We start from the raw sequence: 27,912 nt of genomic DNA on the forward strand, positions 1-27,912 counted from the left end.
GCCGCCGCGCGCCGGCCGCTGCCCTGGTGCTGCCCCTGCAGTGCCGAGGCTGCATATTCCCGCGGAGGGGGCCTCAGCCCCATTCAGGATGCATTTCCCCTCCGGGACAGCCCGTCGCTGCAAGGCCAAGGAGAAGCTGGTCAGATCCTACAGACGCCCTGGCACACCCCACCATTGCTTCAGGTGATATTTTGTCAAGCAGGAGCCCATGGAAAAGGGTTATATCTGTCCGCAGGGAGCAGGAGCATCCCTTAGGGCTGGGCAACGTCCCCAGCGTGGGCCTCGGCACTGCGAGACCTCAGGGTCCCCCTCGGAGGCTCCCACCCTGCAGAGCCAAGGAGAGTCAGGATTTGAGCAAACTTTATCCCAGGAAGGTTCTCACAGGCACATTCAGCCCTTTCTGTACCACAGCAAGGAAACCTCCGGGAAAGGGACTGTCTGTGGCTCAGGGTTTGTCTAGCCCCAGCAGCAGTGGGGTCCCAGGCTGTGCTGGGGACTTGTCCCATAGCACCCGCGGGGACTGTCACCGGCTGCTCCATCCCGGTGCTGCCCCAAGCCGGGGAATCCATCTTCCTTCCGCTTGGACAGCCAGAATTGCCTTTCGCTGGGGCGGAGGGGAGATTGCTCTGCGCCTGCGAGCGACATCTTTAATGTTTAATTTCAGGCTTTGAGCGGTTTGGCAATTAACTTGATGGAGGCTAATTTCCGAGCCAGCTGACAGGGTGAGCCCACAAGCCACGGGCACACGTGCTGAGGCTGGAGGGGCCCCGGGGCAGGGCCACGCGTGTGGGGGGACACGGGGTGATAACCCACACACGAGGATGCAGGAGCTGAGTCCGAGGAGCTCAAACGCCCGCTGGCACCGGGTTCCCAACCAGGAGCTGCGATGGGAACTGCAAGGGTGAGGGGATGGGTCCCACTTTTGCTCCTTCCCATCGGTAGGAAGCAGCTTGTGCTTTATCCCAAAGTATGGATGCTTTTACCAATTTGTGATGCTCTGGTCCATTTTCCCTGAAAACCATCCCCAAAGCACAGGGCAGCGGTCCCTCGGCTGGCAGGAAGCAGCAGGTTCAAACCACCCTGTCCTGCCTGTTTGATGGAGGTTATTTGCCCCAGGGAGAGCCCGGCCGTGGATGTCCCTGCTGCTGGGTGCCGGGGAGGCCGGGCTTCCTGCGGTCCCCCAAGCTGGGCCATGGGTCACACCATCCTCACCCTCCTCACAGCAGGGCTGGGGGCCGGCAGGGCCTGATCCAGCCTCAGGGCAGCAGGCTGGGTTTGTGCCCAGGGCTGGGGACCATGGCACGCTGTGCTGCTGGGACCATCCCCCTGGGGTGCTGACTGCCCTCGGGGACCCGCTCACCCCACCCCTGGCAGCGGGAGCATTTCCATGCCACATGCAGAGAAACGGGGGGTGCAGGAGCCCCCACGCCTGGCCCTGCCGAGGCCTTTCTCCACCAGCAGAAAGCACTGTCATTGCAAGTCCCGGGGGGCCACTCTGCTGCAGGGACAACCCCGTCCCCAAAAACGCTTCCTCCTCACAGAAGCAACCCCAGCTCCTCTGCGGGGCTGGAGGGTGACGGAGCGACAGAGCTGGAGACCCGGCACCCGTGGGGCTGCCCTCAACTGCGGAGCGGGCTGAGCCCTGCCGTGCCACCCTAAAAACCCTGACCCCCTCCGGGCTGGCACACGGGGGCCATGCATGGGGAAAGCCGGCTTCACGGGCCCCAGAAAGCTGGCTTGCACCCCGAAAGCATCAGAGGCCGACCTGACGGCTCCCGGCCCCACGAGCATCTCACGCCAGCGTGCCACCGTGGGAAACTGAGGCGCAGAGGGGGGGACACAGCCGGGGCGGTGGGGTGGCAGAGCGGGGACCAGCCGGGGGGCCCAGCCGCTCAGCGCAAGGCCGAGCTCCGCGGGTTGCAGGGCCGGGCGGAGGCTCGCAGGGCGCTCCCGGGAAGGATGCCCCGGCCCCCGGCGCGACCTTGGGCACCCCGCCGCCACCCGCACCCACCACCCCGCGAAGCCGGGGGTAACCGGAGGAGCAAGCCTTGACCCCCGCGGGGCGGGGGCGGCGGCGGCAGCAGCATCCCGCGCCCCGCGTCCTGCATCCCGCACTCCGCATCCCGCCCCGACCCTCCCGGGGGGATGCCCTCGCCGCGGCAGGCAGCGCAGCATCCCCGGCACCGGCCCGCGGCAGGGGGGGGGGAATGGGAGCTGGGGCTGGAGGAGGAGGTCGAGGGGTGCCGGGGGGGGGACACACACATACCCCCCAGGCCGGCGGGGCTGGGGGAAGGAGCGGGGAGCACCGGCGCTCAACTTTCGCTGGGGACCCCCCCCCGCCCCGCTGCCCCAGCCCTGCCCCCTGCCCAGCGGCAACTTTGCCCCCCGTCCCCCCCTTCCCGGCAGGGCCCCCCTACCTTGCAGCGGCGGCCCGGGCCGGCGGCGCCCCGGTGGGCGGCGGAGCCATGCGGCGAGCCCGGCGCGGGGCGGGCGGCCCCGCTGCAGAGCCCCGGCCCGGCCCGGCCCGGCCCCCGCCCGGCGCGGCGCTACCGAGGGGCCGGGCGGCGGCGGCGGCGGCGGTGGTGGTGGCGGCGGGGGGGGGGGTCGGGCGGGGAGCGAGGCCGCCGCTGGGTCGCAATGCCCGGCCGGGGCACGGGGAGGGGGCAAGCGGTGGCCGGGGATGGAGGCAGGCGGTGGCCGGGGAGGCAGGCAGGCACTGCTCAGGCAGGGAGGCAGGCAGCGCCCGGGGAGGGGGGGGTGGAATGGAGGCAGTGGCCGGGGAGGGCTGCAGGGAATGCCCAGGCGGGGAGGCAGGCAGTGCCTGGGGAGGGAGGCAGGCAGTGATGCCCGGGAGTGATGCAGGCAATGCCCGGGGAGGGAAGGAGGTTCTGCCCAGGCGGGGATGCAGGGGATGCCCGGGGAAGGATGCAGGCAGTGCCCGGGCAGGGAAGGAGGCAGCGCCCGGGAAAGGAGGCAGGGAATGCCCAGACAGAGTCGCAGGAAGGCAGGAGGGACACCGGCTTCTCCCGGGGCTCTGGGGAGGTGCCGATGGGAAAAAAAAACCCTCCCATGTCCCCCCTGCAGTGTGCTGGGTGCAACACCATCACCCTTCCCTCCCCGGCGCCCAGCAGCATCTGTGCCCTCATGCCCACCCCGTGGGAGCCCCATGAGGCCAGAGTCCTTTGGAGGAGGGGGACAGGACCCCTCCCAGGGAGCCTTTCCCTCCTCTGACACTGCTGCTCGGTATGCTCTTGGGCACATCACTTCACCTCCGTGCTGTGCCAGCCCCTGGTCCAGCTGGCAGGGCTGGGGGTTTCTCTGTGCCCGCTGTCACCGGGGGGTGCTCTCAGTCCAGGGTGGTGCCAGGCCCCACCAAGGGAGGGACGTTTCTGTTGCAGTGTCTGCATTTTTGGGACACCCCGCACCAAGCATTTACCTGCGTGCCAGAGAGTGAGGAAGATGCTGGTCGCACCTCCGGGGAGCACGGTCCAGGCCCCCACGACACGCTGCCGATGGACTCCCTGCACCTCTCTGCTCCTCGGAGCAGACCCCGAACCCCGCTCCAGCTCACTGTGACACCAGCGAGCACTGGGGTGTCTCCGTGGGTCTGACTGCGATCACGCAGGCTTGGCTGAGCCCGAACACCGGCCACAGCACAGCCAGGCTCCCCCCACCTCGTCAGCACCTTTGGCCGGGAAAAACAGCATCTCCAGAGGCTCCTCTCCAGGGTGAAGAGGGGGTACAAGTGGAAACACATTGTCATATCCTTCCTGGGGGAAAAGGGGACGGCAGACACAGCCCCACAGCTCAGGGGGACAAGGGCAGCTGGCAAAATGTGGGACAGCCTTTGTGCCACTCTGCGCCAAGGCCGGGGCTGAGATCAGCGCCAGGCAACGGGAGTCAGAGCCCCTTTTCCGTGTCTCACATTTCACCCAGGCTTTCAGAGACTTGGGGCTTATTTCCCTGCAGAGCTGCCTGATGCTCGCAACTAGGGAAATATTTACGTGTCCCTGGGGGTTATTACCAGCCCTAGACGCTGCTTTTCTTCCACAGCCCCCCAACCCTGGTTCCCCACATCGCCATAAAGCAGCCCTGAGCCCTGAAATATTTCTGGGAGAGGGCAGGGATCGCGGCTGCACATGAACTCGCCTGCACAATTCAGGCTCCAGCCTCGGGGCTATTTTTAGCAGTTCCCTCCGAGATGCTCTTCACTTGCAGTTTTATTTGTGAAATTTAATATACGAGGGAGGGGGGAGGGGAGCGGGGCTGGATCCTGGCACGTCCCCACTGGCTGGGAGGCTTCTCCCAGCCTCAGTGACAGGAGACCGACGCAAACCCAAAATAATCCGTCAAAGAGCTCCCGTGTCCTGGCACGCAGGCGGCAGCAGGGGACAGGCAGAGCTGATGGCTTGGGGGGGCTGCGGTCAGCCCCCGCCTCCGCCACAGCCTCCAAAATCCTTGGGCGAGTCCCTGCCTCTCCACGTGCGGCATCGTGGGCTCGCGGACCTGCTGTCAGCCGATGCTGGCCCTTAGCACACGCACTGGCATGGAGCAGGATGCGTGCGAGGCCGGCAGGAGCGGCAGGGATTTTGGGGAGCGCACCCAGCACAGCAGGGCTGGCCCCATCTCCAGCCAGAGCAGCAAGGAGCAACCCGGGAGGTCCCTGCCCCACGGCCTGGGCCTCAGGAACGGGGAAGGCTGTGGGGACCATCCACCCCCGTGGCAGCTCCCAGCCTGGGGAGCGTCACCTGTGTCCCCTGAGCTCCCAGCACCGGAGGCTAACGATGCTAATGAAGCAAACCCAGTTTGCAAGGTACGGCATGGCCCGGGGTTGGCATGTCCCTGTTTACAGGGCACGAGCGTGCCTGCAAATCCAGAGCAGCAGGAAAGACCAATTTCTCCCAGAGGAGCCCCTGGCAGAACGGGGAAGGAGGGAGAAACCTTTCCCTTTGCCACGGGACATGAAGGGGACAGTGGCTGACACGGCAGAGCCCCGAGCATCTGGCAGCAGCTTTTGTTCCTGTTGGGCCAAATGCTGCCCCAGGCTCACCCCCAGCACCACGGCAGGAGCAGACTCACAGCGGGGAACGATGATCCCATCCCATCCCATCCCATCCCATCCCATCCCATCCCATCCCCTCCCCTCCCCTCCCTCCCCTCCCCAACGGCTGGGCGTGCAGCCCATCATCCCAGGCACACCAGGGACGCACGAAGGGACATGACAACACCACCAGTGACCCCAAACCAGCTTGTCACTGTTGCTACTAGACACATACGCCAGTTTCTAAGACAAAAACACCCCAGTGCAGAGCATCACGGGCTGATAGGGTACCCGCCACCCCAGGTTCTCGGAGGGTGGAAGTACCTAATCTCCAAGTGCTGCTAAGGCAAGGCTGGGCAGGGGCGAGGGAAAGAGTTGCTCTGCTCGAGAGCAGCACCTCCCAAACCTGCTTCTTGGCTTGTTGCATTTCTGGCCACTTCTGAGGGCTGAGCTTGGGGCTGCCTGAGCTTGGCTCTGGCCCGGCACAGAGGTTTCGCAGCCCAACCCATCCTGCCCGAGACAGGACCAGCGATGGCAAAGACCTCTAGAAAACGCCAGCACCGGTCCAGAGCAATCCAAATGCATCACTGACTCACACAGTTTCATCATTTCACCACAGGCAAAGCAGGTCACGCTACACACAGCCCACCTGGGGCCCAGAAAGGGCTAAATGGGTACATCCATCTTCCACTCCTCATCAGAGGCTGTCCGTGCCAAGGTGCCAGTGCCCCCTGCAAGCCAGGGCCCTTTTCCTGCTGTCCTTCGAGAGGAGAAGAGAGCAGCAGCCGGAGGCAGAGGACCGAAGATGCTTGCTACCTCCTCGCCCTGCAAGCCCCTATTTTGGGGGGTCTCCGCTGTAGAAGTGGCTAGTGAAAAGAGGATGAAAGGCTCCCGGTGAGCAAACAGCCTCCTTCCCACCAAACCCAGCCTTCAGCCCTGCCTGCTCTCACAGGCAGGGCCAAAAGCAGGGGAATCGGATCCTCTCCCCAGCCCCACAGAGCCACACACAGCCACAGCATCGTGGAAATGAGTTTATTGACACGGACGGCAGGTAAAGCCTGAAAAGCAACACAACTACGCGGCGAACACTCGAATGAGCGGCGCGGCGGGAAAGGTGGGCGAAACGCCACCGACCGAGCCCAGGCTCTGCCCTGCAGCGCAGAGACACCCACGCGCCCAAAAAGCTGGGAAGAAATTTGGCAAGAGAAGGGGGTGCTCAGCAACCCCTCCCTGCGTCGAAGCGACACCGGCTCTTTAGTGGAGGAGGCTTAAGCGTTTGTTCCTGACCCTCTACTATCTCCTCCCTGCCCTGACACAGCATCGCACTCAGTGCCACTGGTGCTTCCTTAATTGCTCTACTAATGATTTTTGCAGCGCACCCGCAGGGCTTGGAGCAAATCACCTCCCAGCACACGTGGGCAGGGCTCAAGGGCTGGATTGCTCCAGCTCTGCCCCACTTTTTCCCCAGCCAGAGCACAGGGGTTCCTACACAGGGACACCACCTTCCTCGGGGTCCCGCAGCTCCCGCGCCCTGCTGGAATCTCTTCCAGGGCATTGTGACCTTTTCCCAGCACTGGCTTCTTGGTTGCAGACAGTGCCAAAGCCCTGATGAACCATCTCCCACCGTAAAACATTATTGACTTTGAATGTGGCATCTAAAAAGACAACATGGGGGTTGCTATGTGTAAGAGCTTTGCTCGCTGGGGAGGAGATGGCGTCAAAGCATGCTGGGGAGGGCGAAGCCGTTCTGGTTAGTGGCTTGGTTTAAGCAGGACAAGCTATGGATGGAGCAAGGACATGCAAGAGGCTTTGCTTTCACTGCTGTTGCCGCAGCACTTAGTGGTTGCAACGCGGTGAGTCCACAGCCATGGACTGGAAAGGGAAGCAGTCCTGGCCCTAGGGACAGGTTGGAAAAGCAGGGCCAGGGGATGGGGCTGCTTGGGACAGGGGGCAAGAGCAGGAACCCGACTGGCCCTTGTTCCCGTGTGCCTCTGGGCACAAAGAGCCAAGCTGCAAATGGAAGAAACACTTCCACGATCTGCTTGACTCTCAGCCCAGCCGTGACCTGAAGGCCCCAGGCAGGCAGGGTGCAAACACCGCCAAGCCCAAACCATCTCCTATCAACCATAGCCCGGGTTTTGGGGGACAGCACGGGGAACAGGGAGAGCTGCTCCACTCCCCACGGCACCCCAGGACACTGCCAGCAGCGGCCCCTCTCCATAGGGGCACAGCTGATGCCTGCAGCCCTGGCGGGGAAGCAGCACTGCCACGTTCGGATTTCCCACCGCGAGCCTCGGGGATTGCCGGGGGTTAGCGCAGCGCCGGGTGAAGGCGGCGCAGCTCAGGGGATGGCCGAGAGGGCAGTTCGGCCATAGCAGGCACGGAAGGAACAAGAAGAGGAGCTGTGGATGGGTGAGGATGCAGAGACCATACCTGGAGCTCTGGCAAGAGCCTTTCGCTCTAAGAGCGGGCTCGTTTCCTTCATTTCATCCACCACTGTCCCGTTATCAATCTAGGTCTGCAGCTCCTCCCCACGCAAAAGCAGCCTCACTTCTCAAATCAGCAGCTAATGAGCCAGGGAGATGGTTGGAGTGAAAACACACCATCAAAAGCAGAGTTGAGTCTGCCAGCACAAGTGTAATAAAAAACTCCCTCTCTTTAGGGCTCCATCTGCCTCCACGGACCGAACTGATGGCTCTGTTCCTAGTTCCCCGAGGCCGTGCTCACCCTGCTAGAGCCCGACGTCCCTGCAGGGCTCCCAATACTTCCCTTTAAGCCAATTACAATAGAAAAACTCAAAAAAATGTATAAAAATATAAAATAAAGTGCAGTGTTATGTTTTCGACACTTTTGCCTTGTTTTAATGAGCCGACGTGTGGTTTTTGCTTGTTTTTTTTCAATGAGCGGTATTTTACAAAATCGTAACTACGCCTAAAGCCATTTAGAAAACACTGAACATTGGCACAAAATGGAGAAGCCCACGAGAACGGACGACGAGTGAGGGGCAAGGGGGACGTGGGAGTAGTTGAAGCAGTGGTTACAAACTCCATGGACGCTAAAAATATCAAAGGGGTTTGTTCCCTATCATCATTAGCACGTGGATACTAATTGCTACCTTGTTTAATCAGTGCCTTTGAAATCCTACACATGAATACAGCTGCTTCCAGTTAAGAGTGCTTTTCCCCGCGCCGGCAGTGAAGGAGGATCTGGGGACCCCTTTCTCCCCCCTCCTTCTGCAGGGTGAGGCACAGGCTGATCTCCTGTTAGTTTTTCAAGATGGCATCGTAGGCCTGGTAGATGTACTGGGACACTTCAGGAGCTCGGCATTTCAGGGAGAGCTGTGGAGAGGAGACGAGAGGTTAGCGGTGGTGCAAAGGAAGGCAGGAGCTTTCTACTGTCTCCACGAAGGCAACTGGAAATGTCTGACCTACAGCACGGGTTGGACAGATCATGGACGTGGCTGATGACAGTCACCCAGAATATTTCTCTTGGGTACTGCTTTCTTCGTCACCAACACCGAACTGCCTTTTCAGAGCTTGCTACAAGCAGGAGGAGGTACAGGAAAACAAACTCCCGCTCTGCGGGGTTCCCAAATTCCTTAACAAATGCAGGTGCCTCTGCAGGCATGAAGGAAGGGGACATTGCCCCTAACTCTGGGACAAGGGACTTGCTTGCCCTCATGTTGTAAATCACAGCACTAAACCTGGGGACTTCTAACGATTTGCTGCTCAGTCCTGACAGACACAAACTTGGCTGTCACACCTCTCTAAAGCAATGTTCGGGCTGAGACCAGGCTTGCGGCATCAATCCTTGTGCAAACACTTTAAATCACCTTCCAATGCTCGCTTTCACCCCGTGGGTCCCCAGACCACAGATTTTTCTTGAAACTCCTGGAACAGCTTCCAACAGGAGATAAATCCTCTAATACCAGGATGCTCAGACACACAGGTCCTCAGAAGGGGAGCAAAGGCAAAGAGAATAGCTATCGGAGCGCACGATGCAGGACAGACCGCACCTTCCCACCAGCCATAGGCTGATGCCAGCCCAAGGCCAAAGAGCCTCTGACATCCAGACAGCCGGTCTCCGCTGCAGGAACGCAGCGGGGCATAAATTTCTCCTTGTTTATGAGAGGGGGAAGGGCCTCCTGGCAATCCTTTCTCGCTAATGTCTCTTGGCTTTATCTCTGGGTAACCTTGGCAAGTAACTGCTCATTGCTGAATGGGCATTATCCCAGCTCACTGGTAACAGAGCAGTGTAATTCTGTTGTTTCTCACTTTCTTCCAGTTCAGTGGGCATTCCTAACCCCCCAGTCAAATTAACAGGATCTCCCCGAAAACAAGCACGCTAGGCAAAGCAGGGAGAAATCGCTCTGCGTGCGAGGCGAGTTAGAAGGATCCCAGCCTGTGCCATGTGCCCTCCCCAGTCCGACACCTCACCGTGTAGTTCGGGTTCCCCGGCTGAATGCGAAGCTCGGCCAAGATCCAGATGCCATTGGTGAGTTTCAGAGACTGGTAGAGCATGTCCTGGCCCTCCACGTTCCTCTTGGCAATGGTGTAGACATTGTTGTTCTGCAGTTTGCTGGAAACGGTGTCTTCAGAGAGAAGGAAGAAAAACACATCTGTTAGTTCAGATTCATCATCTGCGGAGACAGGAGAGCCCAGAGGAGCATTCCCAGGATGCAAGAGCACAAGGAAACACTGACTGCTGTCCCAGAGTTTTCCCTGGGGACAGGAACAGACATGACACAAGGAGAAAAAAATTCCAATTTGCTTCCATGGACCCACCTCATTCCTTTCAGGCTGTGATCCCTTGTGAAGTATTTGCCCATCTTGCAGGGCTTTCCCTTACTGCTCACTGCTCTGGGTCACTCAGGACTTGCTGCCTTTATCAAGGCGAGAGTCTGCAGCTTAGAGGGTAAGAGGACTCTGCTTTATCTATAATCCCCAACAAGCCCCAAGCAGGCTAACCTGGAGGCAGCCAAAAGTCAGAAGATGAAGGCAAAGAAGAACAAAGATCCCTGCCTGAGGCTCGCTCGGGTGCCTGGTTCTGAGGTCCCGTCCCAACCACGACAGCTCCCTCCTGCTTCCCCCCCTCTCACGCACAGACACCTCTGGCCAAACCAACGTCCTACAAGGTAGTAAAAATCCTTTCCTTTTTTCTTTTTTAAAGCAATCACTTGAAAGGGTAAAAACCCACAGATATCTGTCTCTAGACATCATAGGGCTGTGATACAGTTTTAACACACTGTACGACCTCAGCCCTCGCAGAAGATGTGTGATTTCACCTGGAGACCTGTATGGATGTAACCATGACACACGTTATTTCTAAGGGACCTTTCAAAGAAACAAGAACAGAGGCAAATATGCAGAACACAAAGACCCAAACAGCAGCCTCTGGATGCCAAGGGGTTTCTCAGCACAGCACAGAGCAGAGCAAACCTCAGCCTTTGGATGCCAGTAAAAGGGGCACATTCACACTTCGGGTGGAAGGCTCAGGGAGGAGGAGCATCACTGGCAAATTCCCATTCCTGGTGCCCAACAGGAGAAATTTAACTCATTCAAGCCTCTGCCAGGGCAGGGTGGAGCACCCTGTCTACACTGGGCCATTATCAGCAGGTTGGGCACTTTTGACAGAAAGCAAGGGAGAGAAGAGGCCTTAAACCAATTTGCACTGAAAGCCAAGAGACTGGAAACATGGGATCCGTTTCAAGGAGCACAAGGAGCAGGACAGCAGTAGAGAAGCAACACAAAGCAACTGTGCAGCTCTAAGCCATCCCTGCACCTACAAACACCGAGATCTGCCGGCATCAGTGCCAGATTTGAGAACAGGAGGGATTAGAGAGGGGACAGCTGAGTCTGTTCATGCACCAGGGAATGGCAGAAGCAGGAAAGAAAGGGCCCCACAAATCCATACACTGCTGCAGAGACTTGGACCCGCTGCCTCTCCCCAGGGCACCGCTGATAACCAGAGCTGCGGAGCAGCTCCACGGGCAGCCTGGACCCTCCGCCCGCGGCTGGGCTGAACCCCTTCGCTCCCCAGGCTTCAGAGCAGCTGCGTGCAGGTCGAGGAGGGTTCAGGCATCCAGCTACCCAGATATGCTCAGATTTAGGTTTCCTTTCTTCCCCAGTTACTATGGAAACAGGCAGATATAAGTAACTAATGAGATCCTTTGCTTAAAAACCCTCATTCCCTCTGTCTCCTCCTCCCACCTCTACTCCTCCTCTCTACAACAAACTCATCCAGATTAGGGAAACGGGCAACTGCTCGCACGGAGCGTGGCTGGGAGAGACCCGTGCCGGAGGGACATCACCCCCTAGGGATGAAGGCCAAATTCCCATCTCCTCATGCCCCCCCAGCCAGTGAGAGCAGCCTCCGGGGCTTTGTGAAGGCACCGTGTTCAACACAAGCGCCGGCTCAGAGAGTGCATCCTTGTTTGCAAGAGACCTTGGTATTAAATGTGATTTTGTTTGCCCAATTTTAACAGGCTGTGGTTAAATCTCACCGGTCTGAAGCCCCTCTGGACATGTATCCTGGAAGTGGAACTGTTGGCAAGGGTTCGAGATTTTCTCCAGCAATCTTTATACCTGCTGGCAGCAGTCTCCCCCTCCGCTGGAGGATGCTGTCAGAACAAAGGCATTCCCTGGGGAGCATGGGTGCAGGGTCGGAAGCAAGGCTGCAAGCGGGAAGCTATAAATTTTGGCAGCTATAGGGCTGCTATCCCATCACACGGTGTGACAGCAGAGGAGGGGAGCACTCCCGCTGCCCAGGGACCCGTGCTTTGGGGGCACAGCGGGCGAGACGGGGCCACAGAGCAGCTGCTTTTATGCCAAAGCCTTCGACCGTGCAATGGCACCTCTTGCAATTTAAACAGCCGCTGCCTCTGCAGGGGGGCAGATTTCCGAGCAGGGGCATGCTTGTGGGGGGGGGTAGAGGGAGGGAAACTGAGGCAGGGCAACTCCTAGGAAAGCCTGTTTTCTACCTCCCTGTGTGACCTCAGTTACCCTCTGAAGAGTGCAAGAAACGCTACCAAAACATACCCTGTCTCAGCCAGACACCCAGAGCAATTGTGAGCAGGCTGGAGTGCTGATGCTTGGCTTGCCTGACTCCTCCTGTCCCCTCTCTCAGCACAGACTTGGGGACTGGCAAGAGCCTCCCCCCTCTCCCCCCAGGTAGCAGCTCCCATCCCTCCTGTGCTCCAGAGTGTCAGGATTTTGGATTTTGGAGATCGGGCAGAGTTGCTAAGCAACAGTGCCAGGCTGTGCCTGGCTGAAGGCAGGACCGCTAATGCCATGTGACAGCACAGCCTTTTAAATTAAAAAAAAAAAGGAATAAAAAAAAATAAAAAAAGGCAGATATTTGCCGGGACCAGAGAGCTGAGCCCAGCTCTGAGCAGGGCTGCTGGTTTCCAAGTGAGAGTGCAGCACCCACCAAAGCCCCGGTTAGTGCCCAGCGCAGGCAGGAGGAGGGCTGAGCTGTGCTGCCTGGGCACGCGTCTCCCCGCACACGTAGGGTCTGGTGACTCTGCAAACCAGAGCCACATGAGTCCTTCTGCAAGACGGCACAGTCTACATCTGACCTTGCTAAGCAACTTTCCGCAGGGCTTTTTCTTTTGGCTCAACGCTTATTCTCAAAGCCCTCTTGAAGCACAATGTAAGGATACAGAAAGATTTTCCCATAACCAAGGCCAGGGAAGCCTCTGATATCAGTTTATCTTTCAGGGTGGGTTTTTTTTTTTTGGTGGAGTTTTTTGTTTGTTTGTTTTCCTTTTCTTTTGCTTTTTAAACAGAATTCTTTACCCTACCTCAGTCCAACAACTAAATAGTAGACGTGGAAACACAGGCACGCAGGGAAGAACAGCTGGACAAGGTCTCCTCCCTTGCACTGATGTATTCTAATTGTTTTCAACAGCACTTTCCTTCTGGGTAAAGCAAAGGACATGCTCAAATCTTCTACCCATACGGCTTAAGAATTTCATTTCCGAACTCAAACAGCCAAGATGACCAATTGGCAACAACAGGAGTTTTCACAAAGGGCATGCACAACTCAGAATCAACATCGACAATATACCTTCTTTGAACTTGGACCTTTGTGGTATTTTGCAACGAGCACTGGATATCAGGAAGTAAAATTTAATGACTGTATTTTATGCTGTGGTAGCTGAAAACATCCCCATGCCATTTCTAGCAACACCTGAATGGTTCTGAGCATCCAGCCAAGAACTGCATTCAAATACCAAACGCTTCTGCAGACTCTGCAAAGTGGGGAAGCACTTTGGTCAATATTATGACAGTACATTCATTTCCAAGACGTGTAATACGCACAAGTTCTATAATTTATTAAATGATCAGGTTACTAGATTTGCACATACAGAAAAAAAACATACCAGGGAAGCTTGCGTGTACTTGTCCCCCAGGTTGTTCCAGCAAGAAAATCCAATTTCTCTTTGTTCTAGCATTAACAAATTACTCGGGGGGGGGGGGGGGAAACCAAAGTGGCCACTGCATACCAATAAAGCCATCTGCAACTGCAAACACTAAAGCTGTTGTTTCACACCAAATTGTGGACCAGTAATAAGCACGCAAAACCAAAGTTCCTAGAACCGCTGAACAGCACAGCAACTAACTGCCTCCTGTTTAACGGCATTCAATCTCCACGTGCAAGTCAGCTTGTCCTCTTTCACTCTGTGGGTTTGGGTAAGCAGAATTTAAAAAAAGAAAAACATTTAGCTAATCTGATTTGCATATCTTAGCTTAATGTAGTGGTCCTTTAAAATTTAATCAAACTTAGCATGTTGAAAAAACAGTGTAAACAAGGCAAACTGAGCTTTAGTGCATGCTCAGTTGCAGGGGAAGCCTCAGTTGGTATAGTTGCACCAACAGCACCCAGATTATTTGAGCTATAACAGTCTAGGAATCTATTTTCATGCACTAGATTCTCACATTTTCATTAAAAAACCCCAAAATCAATTAATTTAGCACTGGATTCATACGAGATGAGAATGCTGGGGTATAACCACGACCGTGTGTTTTCATTACAAGTTGTATTTCTGAATACGGTTTTCTCCATGGAACTATCACAACCTCTTCCTAAGAGGCAGATGCATGAAACAGCTCTAACGAATTCAGGATGTGCAGTGCATCTTAAGTACACCTTGGCCCCACGATACAACTCCAGAGAGACCTGCTCCTCCACAGCCATACGGCTCCAGCCCTAACGAGCAGCCTCCGGGCAATGCCAGCTCTCACCACTGGGAACCTGAGCCCCAGATCCCTCATCCAGAATTAAGCACTCATCTCTCACTGAGTCACTGGGAATCGTGGGAATACCTTCAAGGGTCCAGGACTTTTTCTTTTTTTTTTTTTGAAACAAAGATGCCAGAGACAGGGATCAGAGTGGGAAGCTCTCACCATTTAAGGGTACCTGCTCCTCACCCCACAGCCTGGTACCTTATCCTAGGTTTCAGCTTGCGGTGCTGTGGGCTACCTGCAGCAGCCAAGATTTTCTGGTTGTTCTGTGCCCTGTTATGGGGTGAGCTGCCCGGGACAGGAGCTTTTGCTGCCATCCCCGTTGCAAAGACACCAAAGCTCGAGTCAATCCTATTCAGCTTGCCTCGTAGGCACAGGATGGATCTTTTACCTACAAAGGTCTGGGAGCACAGACTCACACAGAAGTACCTCCACTAACAGACTGTGCTTATCTCCTTTTTATTTGAAGGAACAAAAGAAATAACCTGGGGAAAAGCCTGCAGTTTACACAGGAGGTGCTGTAAGGTGACTGTTGCACAGTGACAGCCAGCCCTGGATGTACAAGAAATGCACAAGCTGCTTTCTTGACAGATAAAATCCCAACCCCCTAAAAATCCCTGTTCCAAGCCCATTTCACTTTGGTTTAAAGAAAAAGAAATTCAAATTTCAGTTTCTCCATTGAAGAAAATCAGCATCCCCTGTTTAGCTGCTCGGTAGGGCCTCCCGCATGTCTGCACAGAACTTCAGCCCCACTTCTCACGTGGTACAGAAACAGCGCAGATCTGAGCGCTCAGGAAAGCAAAGGCTCTTTGCAGCTAGGAGAAGAAAAGCCAGGCATCGAGGGTGCAGGGACCACACTTCTGATCAGCCCTCTGTCCAGCAGCAGCCACGCGTCGTTCGGCACGCTCTGCTCCATCTGTCCGACGCCTGCTGCAGCCGTGCAGCTCTATTTAAGTGGCTGGTAGTGCTGCGATTAGGGCACATCAGCTGGGAGCAGAGATATTTTTAGCTCACAGCTAAATTCGCGTCACTGGGCTGGAATCGGTTAGACCGAAGCATGAATGGTGCGGTGCGTCCCCGAGCCTCAACGGCAACTCGCCACCAAGTGGGTGGGCTCAGGCTAGGCATGAATTACTTATCTGAGCGGATGCGAGAGGAGGGATAACGATTCACACGGTGGCTGCACACCTCTGCAGAGCTGGCGGCACTTAGAAGCTTTTCGTCTGTGCTGAAGGGTTGCAAAAACCCAGCACCTCTTAAGTTTTAGTTAGGAGCCGTTGGAATCTGCAGACTTTGTTCTGCACAGCTCTGCCACGGCAGCCGTTGCGTACCTTATTTTATGCAGTGATATGAGAGCTGCACGCAGCGGTACTTCATCAGTGAACAATAGAACTGCTGACAGCCCAAGTCGAGAGCTTTATTCTGGTTAGGCATCTCCTACAAGAGAGTCTTTTGAACATGAACCAGTCTTTCCTCCACAAGGATCAAGTTCCTAAAGATTTTATACCCAGAGTTGCTATTCTTGGAAGAAAGGAGGTGTCTTAAACCAAGGCTATTTTCACTGAATTTAAAGGATAAAGGTTTTGAATCTTGAAAGACTATCGCCCTACTGCAGCACATGGCCAGATACGCACCCTTGCTCTGGTATAAACTAGTAGCAAGATGGATTCAACTGTCATCAGAGCTCATCCAGCTTATTTTGCCTCTGCCCTGGTGTGCACCACCAGCCACTTGCCACGCTGCAAGAAGTCTCCATCCCTGAGGATGCTGGAAGCCCAGCCCTCTGTGGGATTCAGGGTCTGGCTGATCCTTGTACAGGCAAGGCTTGATGCTCTTAGGATGGTCTGTAGTAGAGGAGGTTACTGCTTAGATGAAATCAAGGTGAGCAGCAGACTGAATCAGGGTTGCATCGGTAGTTAAAATACAAGGGACTAAGCCAAGCACACAAGATTTCCCTAGGTTTCCCTCCTGCAAGCTATTGGCCTGCTCCATGCCGAAGCCCAGGTGGTCAAGGAAGGAAACGGCCGGTATAGTTGCAAGAGGGAGGAGGTGTCGGCAGCGGAAATACAAAAACAGAAGCTTCAGCGGATGGAAGTGTTTGAAATCTGTTTATGAGACATGACCCACTTTCTCCCGTACATAAGCCAAAGAGGCTGGCAGATCTCACACACCTCCAAGCATCCTGAGTGACGGATCGCGCTCGGGAGAGGCACTGCATCCAGGGCTCTTGCTAAAGCACTGAGAGAAACCTCTTCCTGCCTGAGCCCTGGGAATGGCTGCAGATACCACTGCAGAGAAACCGCCCAGCGTTCCCGTGCTCTCCCTCCAAGCTAGTAACATGTTCTCCACTGAGTATCACCAATTCAGGCAGGCCTGGGCAAGCAGTCTGGTCTTGAGCTGGCAAACCCTCCCTGAATGGGGAGCATTGCCTGTCACTCCACATTTCCTAACATTTTCTTCCAGAGAGAGAAGGGAGCGCAGGCCAGGCTGCAGGATCGCCAGTGCTCATCTTCCCAGCCACGCACACTCCCTCTCTCCCTCCCAGCTACATCCTCCACTAACCAGTACCACAACACCCCAGCGCCAAACATGAGAAGTTACCAATGTTTCTGATTTGAGATGCAAAGAGCTCTGGACAGCGCGGTTAGGGCACGGCCGGGGCAGAAGGCATTACCGGCAGCAGCACTGCAGTGCAGGAGGAGAGGCTATGCCAAGCTCGGTTGGGAGCAGAGGGAGGACTGGGGGAGGCGCAGAGGTTGTTCTCATTTGAAACCCCACAGTGAAATCAAGTCATAAGGTCCAACAGCTGCTATATTTTCCCCTCTTGCATGCTCCATCTTTTATATTCCAAAATAGTAATAATTACGAGTACAAAGAGACCCATGGTTTCTGTCTGCAATTGAAGCAAGAGGGTGTTCATTGTGTAATAGTAGACATGAGAGAATAAAAAGGTTACGGGGTTTGTAATCAATAGGGACACTTTTTTCCTCTGTGAAACATAGCAGCTTTTGGTAGAATCACTTGGATCCTGTCCAGAACCTCTCAAACAGGAGCAAAGCTGCTACGCTGGCCCCATTCCACTTTTTTTTTTTTTTTACCACTCCCTCATCCTTCAGCAGTAGTAAGGTCATACGTACAAGTAGGATGCTCACAGAGGCAACTAGACAGCTAAACACAGAGCTGAATGGGACAGAATATGATCAAAATGCATCAATATATCAGCTAACAACAGCAGACCAAAACTCTTCTCACATGGCCTGTCCTCCATAGATGTCAAAACATTTTATAGTGTATATGGGGTTACTCTTTCACAAGAGAAAAAAGAAAGCAGATGCTGAAAGGTGAAGCGATTGGCCCAGGATTATGCAGTAGGTTAAAGTCAGGGCTGGAACACCTTGCCTGAAACACACAGTAGCAGGACAAGATTGCTGAACAGCCCCAACACCATATTCAGCTCTATTTAAAAGAGCAGCTTTGCAGAGAAGCAAAGTATACAAGAGAAAACAAGAATACAAGGTCCAGAATGAAAGGAAGAAACAGACAGGTAAAATCTAAGATCTGGGATTTTAGATGTGCTTTTAAGGGGACCCAGCTGAAGTTTTTTACTGAAACAAGCCCTAGGATCCAAGGCTGTTCTGTTCATAAGTGCAATACCCATCTATCCACTTGCCATAGACAATGCTATGAATAAGGTGACGTCTAGTGATCATACATCAAAAGTGCTCTCAGCGTGGTAGAATTAAGCTACTCACCGGCATTCAGGTGACAGTCTTTAATCTGGAACTGAAGCTCATTTTCATTTGGAATATCTTTCCATGTTGCAAGGAAGACCTGGCGCTCTAGAAACGAGAAAGATGATTAGCACTCCTGGATCCTCACAGGACCGCAGCATTAATTAATTCACCGCAGACTGTTACAAGGTAGACACACAAAAGAGCTTTTGGTCACATTTTGCCCTGCCGTGGACAGAACCAGGATTTGCTCCTATAACAACCTCAGTCCCACTGTAAAAGCAGCAAAGCTTTGATGGATTTTGGAACCCCCCAAACCAGGGACAGTCTTTACCATATGAGCTGTGTATAAACCAAGAACAGGTGGGATTTGACAAGAAGGAAGGAGATCCACACGTTTAGGATTACGTTAGTGAAAGCTGCTTTTCAAGCAACTTCCCAGCCAATTCAAACAACAATTTAATAAAGGTGACCAGGAATACACGAATTACAGTGAAAGAGGTATGGGGGCAAATCCTAGACCCATTTGAATAAATCAAACCCTCAAAAAAACTCCAAACCAAAACAAACACCCAAAAAATCAGCCTCAAAGAAAACAGATCCACCCCTTGTCTGGCAGAGAGAATCAGGGCAGAGGACTTGGGTTCTGGTAACTATTGGAGTTGCAGGACAACGGGGACAGGCCACCAAACCAGATCAATTCAGGTTGCCGAGATGCACTGGCATGAAGGTTGTGGCCAAGCACATGTGAATCTCAGCCACGGGACAACCGCACCCAGCTGGGCGCTGCGAGCACAGTCTGGCTGAAGGAGGCTGACCGCAGACCTAAAAGCACTCACCCATTTTGCCATCCTCTACGAAAAGCACGTTGAGAGGAATTAGGCAGCTGAAGTAAAAGACATCAATGTTGTTTTTCACAGCCACCTGTTATAGAAGAAACAGGGGGGTTAAAGCGTCTCTATCAGCTGGAAGTCCAAAGGGATCCCAAGATTCCGCGCAGCCTCATCACCTGCCCACGCACCCTGGAGTGCTCTTCCGAGCAGAGGTCAGCTCTGAACGTGAGACTACCTGGAGAGATGTTACTGAGCTTCTGGATATTTTCAGACAAGGCTCATTCCCACCCCTCTGTGTTCACTCCATTTTCACTAAAAGCTGCTCAGTCTTCTCCTGCGAGCATTTCACCATGCTGCTTCAGAGCCAGTTGCACTGATGGGGTCACAGCCAGCATCCTTGCTCTTTTCTGCTCTTGTTCAGCCTCTCCCCCCCCCACTTCTTCCACCTCCGACATATGTTCATACCTCGTGGCTGCACACAGCTACTATCACATCTGTCATATTGCACATGAGCTGCTTCTTCACCCCTCTTTGCCATCTCACTCTTGTAATTCCCCAGCTCCAAATCCCTGTATATTATTTATTTTCACTCCCATTTCTTGATTTTTCACCTCCTTGATCAGTCCTATCTCAGCCCCCACACTTTCTAGAAAGCCTGGAGAGGGTCCATTGCCTGCACCTTCCTTGCAGCATCTCCCAAGTCTCCTGCCTTTACCTTAGTGAAAGCTATACAGCGAACACGTGCCTGGTGTTGATTCCTGGAAGAAGAAAGCCCTGCTACAGAGCAATCAGGACAGGTAAAAAAAGATCACTTGACAAAAAACTTAATTCTCAGTGTCATTAAACTCCGCCAGCCAGGGAGATGCACTGGATTGCCTTTTATCACACATGCTTGCCACATTACCGACTAATCTCTGCTAACACAGAGAGCAACCTCACTTTCAGTTTTCCCCAGGCTGAGAGCTGATGGTACAGCAGGAGCAAACTGGAGGTCTGAGAAATGCACTGTCATAATACAGTACAGAAAAAGGTAGCTCTGGGCTTTATTTCTATGCCTCTCGCGCTCTCCTCACATCATCCCGTATAGCAATAGCCTGTCATGGGAGTACAGTTCAGCAGACACCTGCCATTGCTTGCAACGAAGGAAACAGCCTGTAAGAGAGACCTAGAATTCAGGTCGTGTGGGGAGCCTGGAGTTTCAGGAGCCATTTGAGCTCCTACTTCCTTTGAAAAATCCCAGAACGAGTTCTCCAATTTGTAACCCAGCTGAAACACAAACCAGACCATGCTAAATGCCGAGCCAAAGAAATAAACTTGCCGCTACAAAGATTTATGCCAAGACAAACTCCGTTCACATTAATAATTACATATATTAGCGTCCTGCTGAGAAAACTTATTGTTCCATAGTAGAAGGTTTAGAAAGACATCCCCAAATGTCGGTAAAAACAGCTGCAGATAGACAAGAGAGGGGAATAAACCAGAGAATTCGAACACAAGTCAGCTGATTAGACATGCATGCAAGCCAGAGGACAAGTGGTACAAGATCAAGCTCCCGAACAAACTCTTCTAGCAATTGGGAAGGTCCTAGAAGTGCAAAGAACAGCACAAATGTAGATGTGACAGTCTGTGGGGGTTTCTACTTTCAGCCATCACTAAAGGTAGCAGCTTATATTTAATTCCCACAGTGCAAACCAGCTTAAGAAGGGATTAGTTTAAAACCCACTAAAGCCATGTAAATGATGGTGCAGCCTGGGGGGGGAAGGAAATGGTTCTCTGTAATAGGGAGCTGTTACATGCTTCAATTGCTGGTGTCATACTCATGAGTTGGAACGTCTAGTATTTGAGCTAGAGGCACCAAAGCCAGAGGGGTAAAAGCAGTTTGGTGGACGGACTTAAGTGATTCACCTCTGCAAAACGTGATTGAACAGAGCGGGTGAGTAGCCAAACACACACCTCAGTCTGGGAGGGGAGAGCTGGGGAAGGGACAGCAGCGTAGCCATTCCAGACGCTATGCTTGGATATAAGTTGTGGAGATGAGCCAGAAGAGGGAAAATTTAGGCTAAACGTCTGAGAAAACTCAATAGTGATAATTATTAAGCAGCACAAAATTCTCCTGAGGAAGACAGAGGCTCCAGTGCTCGGAGTATTTAAAATCAGCCTTGACAATGCTCTCAATAAGAGGAACTGTAGCAAAACAACAAAGCATAGCAGGGACTACACTGCGTGACCTAAGATCCTTTCCAACTCTGATTTAATGATTAATTGCCTTGCCTTAGAACAACAGAGATTATTTAGCTTTTGTAGCTAATTGTTGTTGCCATACAACAGCAGTTTCTTACAAGAGGGGCTGGAAAGCAGTGCCTTCTCTCCAGTCACAGTTCTAGAGGCACACTCCAAATTAATATGCTAACCCTGTCCCCGCAGTTATAAGAATGCTATAAAAAGGTATCTGCTGACCTGCTTCTCAACTCTGCAGAAACATACTGAGTAAGCTGCTTTGGCTATACTCTGGAGAGCTACCCAATTAAGATGCTCGGAACTGCAATTTCTTCCCAGCAAAGAAAAGCAAGCCACATGCCAGCCTTCCTCCCAAACTGCATCATTGGGTTCAGTAATGATATCACGTGTCACCTTGCAAGTATCTGTAATGATGCAGAAACCAGCTGTTGCAAATAATTTTTGCAAACAGGAAAGGAAAAAGCTACAGTCTCCTTAAACCTAGAGCGCTGGGACAAGACTGGTAAGCTTTTCAAGACTAGCTTCCATCATGCAACACCACATACTTCCCCCGAACAGCCAGGTATGCACTGTTAGGGCTGCGGTCCCCAAGATCTGGTCCATGAAAAGGCACCTGCAGATATCTGGATGGGGAAACTCACACCAAGAAGAGGCTAAGAGGCCCTACTAGTTGATAATAGCTTTCCAAGGTCACGCTTCAACCTTTGCACTGTCACATCAGGAGCATCCAATGCCATCTGACAGGCTACAAAAGCAACCGCAGGCAGAAAGCAGATCCACAGCCTTGCCTGTGAGAAACTGAGTAGCTAGTAACAGCAACTTACCGAAAAAATCCAGTGCTCCTTAGGTGGGAACATCAGCCTGAGACAATCAATGACATCTAAAGCGATACCAGTAGCTGAGAAGTCTCTCCAGGTTTGACATGCTTGAAAGGAACCTCCACTTGCATTCAATAAATCCTCCAGTCCAGACTAACTTTGCCTGTGGCTCTGCAGCTTTAACCTGCCAACCTGGACGTGAACTATTAAATCTTTAACTAGACCTTCAGCTTCAGACACTTGAGAGTTGAAACAGAAGCATTTTAAATAAAAATGGCTTTCCATCTGTGATCTTTTTGAAAGGAGGAAAAAAAAATAATATTACTACCTTGTGAATTTAGCTAAGCAGACTACAAAGCTTCTGAGGGATAAAAGTCAAAAGGTGCCAGATTTTCATGTGATGCTTCACTGCTGAAAAGGTGTGAGCCCACTAAAAATTGGCACAGGGTTCCCAATCACTTACATCTTCATCATGATCTGACTAGAGGAAGCAGCACCTCTAGAAATAACCCCTGGAACACATTTGTTCACCTTGCAGCATGAGCACCCTTCTGTTGTCCTTTCTGGCAGTGCAACCCTCTGATAGCCAACACACGGTATTTTGGGGAAGAGGTACCTCATAAGAACAATTACTAAGTTACTTTCTTCTATAGTGTAGGTTTCTGATGCTTTAAATCCCAGACTTGAGCATAAGAACCAACTTTCAAAGTCAAGTCTGAAAGCAACACAGATGCTTTCCATCAGCAGCAAGTACACAACATACCCACTTGGAATCCCATTAGCACCTACACTAAATTAAGGATTTACTTCAAGTTGGGTTTTGCTTTAGAGCCTGGTAACAGCCAAACCGCTAAGGCGAGAAGAACTCTCCTCTGCAGAGTCTTTTTTACCTCTGCCAGCACAAGGTCACGGTTTATTCTGTGACAGCCTGCTGCTCTGGCTGTCAGATGCCCCCAGGGAGTGCTAGCTACTTCACTTCATTTTGTTTGACAGGTAGGGTTCTCAGGATCCTACGGGCGCTTGACAGCCGCTGCCAGCCGGATGCTCTACCTACGGGCACAAGTCTCGAGCCCGGGCAACGGAGCTGTGCACAGACAGCGAGGCTGGGTGCTGCGTCCCTGGCTGCGGCTGTCATCTCCGGGCACGCCGCTTACGTCAATGGTCAGGGAACGGCGAGTTACTGGGAGGGTTACGCTCTCATGTGTGCCTGGCTGTACTTGAAGTTCAAAACGTACATTTTAATCAAATGTGCTGTACCATGTGGCAGACCTGCCCTTAATCGGCAAGCCAACAGCTTTCCACAGCTGAGCTAGGAACTGGCCGCAGACACCAAGCTGTGATCCGAGTCCTTAATTCAGGGAGCTCCCAGGAGGGTTCTCTTCTTTTCTGGAATAAGACCCTCTCTAGTAGAGGCTGTTAAAAAAAAATAACCTAGGCAACAAATCCAAGAAAGCACCTTCCACATCTAGCTACCCAAGGCTGTTCTGTGGTGGCTGGTCCAGTAATTTTGACACAGCTCACACACAGGCAGATATTGTGCCATTTATCAAGCAGGCTCTAAAAGGAGAACATCTGCTGGCTGGACTTGCTGCTCATGCCGATTCTCAGCCTTGTTTTTATGGAGAGTTGAATGTGTGAAATCTGTTTCCAAGTACCAAGAGCTCTGCATTTGTGACCCGAGACACGTTAACACTTCTGATGAATGACAGCTCCAGCGGTTCTGCATTGCATGTGAGACACTGAAAAGTGGAGGAGCACAGGTGATGAGTTACAGCAGAACCAAGCGTGGAAGGATAAGTATGATCTAGTGCATTAGCAAGACCCATCTTTTCTCAATGAAGAAGCTGCACCTTCAGCTGCCTTTACAGAAATGTTTTACTAAACTCATTGGAAGAAATAGAAACGTTCTGCACCTCACACTGCTCACCAGCAAGGGAGAGGTCTACGTTTCCAAGTGTCACTTTTCAGGAAGAAATGCAGCTGGCAGATCCTTCCCTTTCAATACCCGCCAGATCGTTTTACAGGCATTTTGGAAAACTGAAGCTATGCTTCTTTCAGTTGCATGCTCAGTAGCTGCAAACAGCCCTGGCAGTTGACAGCAGGTAACACTGGGGAATGCAACACGCTGATTGTCAATTTTGAATGTGGATCCCAAGAGAATGGCAATGCTCCAGGCTCAGGCAGACTCACTACTGCTCCGGGAGTCCCTGCAGCTTGTTTTCGATTGTATCGTCTCCTGCAAGCGGTTACCATCTCACAGAAGAGATTATCATATTCGTGCCATGACAGGTCAGGCCTGAGCTCCGAAACTCTCACAGCAGGCCGGCTCCACTTCACCCATTTCCAGGGTGAGGGGAGCAATTCTCGTGTACCCAAATGAACAAATCAGATATTCTGATTTCACAGCATTTCACAGCCCTTGAAAGGCCGTTTATTAGGAACAGTGGTTCTCTTTAGCATAGAAAGGCTCTCATCCCAGGCATTTTCTTATTCCAAATTTGACTTGAAGAAGTATCCGGAAAGAGTTAATATTCCTCACCAATGCAAATCCCTATTTCAGAACCCATTTTCCTCTTTTAGAGCTCAAGGTCTCACACACACGGTCGCAAAGATACCTCACCCACCCCATCGCTTCCGCTAGGTACAACCCTAATAGCCTACATGTCATCAGAGGGGTATCACTACTTTGATTGTGAAAAGACAACTACAGGACTCAAGCAAGCCTGTACAACTACTAGAGCCATCTCCCTGACTGGCAAACAAGACACGGCTATCAAATACTCATGAAGCTCAACGCAGCCTCTCGCACACCTTTGGGCAAGAGCTTGTTACTGCTTACGAGTGCCATGCTCTGCAGAGGCAGCTCCGGGCAGGGGGACCACAGCACCCACAAGTGCCAGGTAGCCTCCAAAATGCTGACAAGGCACTGCAAGAGTGTCCCCCAGCAGAAGTTAGCAGCACACAAATAATTAAGTCGGATTTTCGTTAGCAACAGGCACACTCCAAAGGCATCTGACAGCAGCTTTTTGATCTGTAAGAAGTAAAAAAGACGAACCAGAGAGCAGGGATTGGAGTCCATTCAGCCCTACAGTGCTGTGCCCAGTCTAACTTTGGTTTTATCCTTTGAATAAATCACTGCTTCACTGGGGGTTGAATCTGAGTGAACAGGTCAAGAAAATCATCATCATTATTTTGGGATGGGAGAGAGAAGCCTGGTATTCATTATCACAAGATGCAAGGTGACTGGCAAACAGAAGACACTTCAGTTACATTTTACTTAAGTAAGCCTCTGAAAATATTTCAGTCTTCCTCATCTTCTTGTGAAAATGGCTTTTTTGTTAACTTGTCAAATATTTTAGTTTCTTTCCATGATTACAAATGTTAAGATTAAACCAGCTGCATCAGGCAAAAGATTAGAAATGGTAGTAAGAGTAACCTGAACAAGACTTGAATTCATTACTTCTGAAATAATTGCCTAAGGAATGTACAACTAGTCTTTGAAGTTTCTAATTAACATGACAAAAAGTTGAAAGCTATCAGCTTGGTTACTTCAGGACTTATTTTTCTTGTTACTAAAACAAAAAACCCCCACCAGAATAGCAGATGAACATAAAGTCCTCAGGTTCAAACCAGTCCTGCATCTACTTCGATGTTCCCCAGATCAGAAAAACTGCATTAAGCAAATTCAACTGGATGAGTGTTTTGGTTCTTCAATGAATAGAGGAACATTTGTATTCTCTACTCCTATATTATGCTATAAATTGTTCCCTAAGTAGGTCACCAAAACGATTTCTGAATGTTTCAAGACAGATAATTTCGACATGAACTCACAAAACAAAACCAGAGCCTTGGCTGTCAGGGCAATGACAGATCTCTGTCAAACCCACTGCTGTCAAAAAAGTAAGGGGAGTGCTCTTTTTAACTTGGCATCTGCTATCATGACTCAGCTCTTTGCAGAGAAATATACTATTACTCCATATGGCAGCTTCCCCAGTTGTAAAAGGGCAGTCAACTTCTATGGCAATGAGAGAGCTAGCAAATTAGCAACTAAGTCTGGCACTAATGAATGCTCCGCTGTCTCAATATAAGGTAGCTGGAGGTTTCCTCGCATGTTGTCTCTTTGCTTTGTTCTAGCAGAAGATGCTACAAGAAACAAACTGTGTTCTGATTCCTTTAGAGATTTAATAACCCAAATACTTCACTTCCTTCCTGATCAAAGGAAGCAGCAATTTGAGAATGCCTCGTTGAGAGAGTCCCCAGTGTTATGGAGGCAGATTAGGACCGTCACCTCCTAGAGACTTCCAAATTTCCTTCAGAGCAGGAGGTAGATTTTACCACAGCTGACCCAAATGCAGTGATGCAACCTCATCCTCATGACCTGGATGCAGAGGGAATCCAGCTTTTCCACAAGCTGGAAGGGCCCTCTGTGGAAGACAAGCACATGTAATTCATTCACTGTCCGCATGCTCCCCCATCGCATGACTGAGCTCAGAGCCGGAGTGTAGGATTGCTCGTTTGAGTGCCAGAGAAGCTATTTCAAGCTGTTTGCCCAAAGACTCATCAATAAGTCATAAGCCCCAGAATGGAAGTCAAAAGAAGGGAAAAAACAGTTGCTCAGGCAGAATAAATAGTAACTTCCATTGCATTCTCTTAATCTAAAAAGAGAATAAGCTGCTTCAAAATATTCCCCTCTATGGGCTGCTACGCTACAGGAACCCAACCTAGTTCAGTCTCCTGGAGACCTGAGGCAAACGAGACATGCCACAGTGCAAGTCAACCGCATCTTTGGGATACTGGGAAAATCATCCTGGAGGACCCAGCTTCACAGAGCAGAGGCAGGAGTCACTCGCTGAGCTCTGCTCCACAGAGTGGCTGCACATGGCAGCAGTGGGGAAGAGCCTCCTTCCAGGGAGAACTGGCTGCCTGATGAGTACTTCAAGACCAGTGCCCCTGAGGCACGCCAGGACTGATGGAGACAGCGTCTAGTCCAAACCAGAGTGGAACGTCTCCCCGGATCTGTCGTGCCTTTATCAGATAGGCAGCCCAATCCGATAAAAAGCCTCTTCTAGGGAATGCTGTCCCCAACATGCACCAGCAGCCTCATTAATGAAACATTAGCTGCTTACGTCATTGCTCCTCTGCCTTTCCTGGAACACATCTTGTTTGCCTTGGATTAAGCTATCTGGGGCAGGGAACTAGGTGCCAACGCCTTTGTAAAGCGTCCTGGAAGTTAAGAGCACTAGAGAAATATTAATCACTCAGCAGTTGCCATCTTTCCTGCAATTCCTTTAATTGTCTCAGTTCTTGCTGACAGCTCTCGCTGCCCGCTCCACCACAGGCACTCACTTTCTCTGTTCAGACCAGCTCCAGTTCATAAGCCCAACCAAACCTCATGCCCAGTTTACAGAAGAGTGTTACTGGAGCAGACAAAGACCTTAATCTATGCAGATGCAAGCAGTGGGTTTGAGGTATTTGAAAAGTCTCAAAATTCAAAAGTCTCTGCTTCAGTCCTTCTGGGAGACACTAGAAAAAGGAATAGTAAGTTTTGGCCAGACTCATGCCCAAATCCATGAGGTCTGCCTGGTCACCCTATACGCATGGTATTTTGTTACTAGAGTCTTACCACATTGTGTTGGGCCAAACAAACTGGGCTGAGCAACTGCTGATCCCCACCCCGCCCAGCATGAGACAATCCTTACCTGGAGGTTGTTCAGAGGCTCCATTTTCATGACTGGTCCCAAAGTGTTAAGGGGCAGGGAGACATCAATACTTTGGTTTGGCATCAGAGGTGTGTGAATGGCCAATGGGGTGCTCGGGATAACCCCGAAGCTGGGCAAGAGAAAAACAGAGGCGATGAGAACAGCACTGCATTGCCCAACACCTATTCCCCTTTTGCCAAGCACAAGCTGGCTCATCTTCCCATTACTCCTGAGCTGCCCCCGCTGTTACTCCAGGGGAGGAACACAGCTCAAAACAGTAGACACTCAAAGTAGGACAAGGCACAGG

General features: G+C 52.1%; 1 protein-coding gene across 3 annotated transcripts in view; it reads right to left on the reverse strand.

Annotated features, from left to right (window-relative positions):
* Positions 1 to 6,059: 6,059 nt before the first annotated feature.
* Positions 6,060 to 27,912, reverse strand: part of AP2B1 (adaptor related protein complex 2 subunit beta 1) — an 81,304-nt gene continuing 59,451 nt past the window's right edge. For all 3 annotated transcript variants that reach the window (XM_050908809.1, XM_050908807.1, XM_050908808.1), the window contains 5 exons: positions 27,606 to 27,735; positions 18,857 to 18,941; positions 18,039 to 18,125; positions 9,478 to 9,632; positions 6,060 to 8,379 (listed from right to left, as the gene is read on the reverse strand). In XM_050908809.1, coding sequence (XP_050764766.1) covers positions 8,305 to 8,379; positions 9,478 to 9,632; positions 18,039 to 18,125; positions 18,857 to 18,941; positions 27,606 to 27,735 — 532 coding nt within the window. In that variant the 3' untranslated portion in view covers positions 6,060 to 8,304. The remainder of the gene's footprint in view (positions 8,380 to 9,477; positions 9,633 to 18,038; positions 18,126 to 18,856; positions 18,942 to 27,605; positions 27,736 to 27,912) is intronic.

This window comes from Gymnogyps californianus, chromosome 20 (genome assembly GCF_018139145.2).
Source record: "Gymnogyps californianus isolate 813 chromosome 20, ASM1813914v2, whole genome shotgun sequence".
In the NCBI taxonomy this organism is placed as follows: Eukaryota; Metazoa; Chordata; class Aves; order Accipitriformes; family Cathartidae; genus Gymnogyps; species Gymnogyps californianus.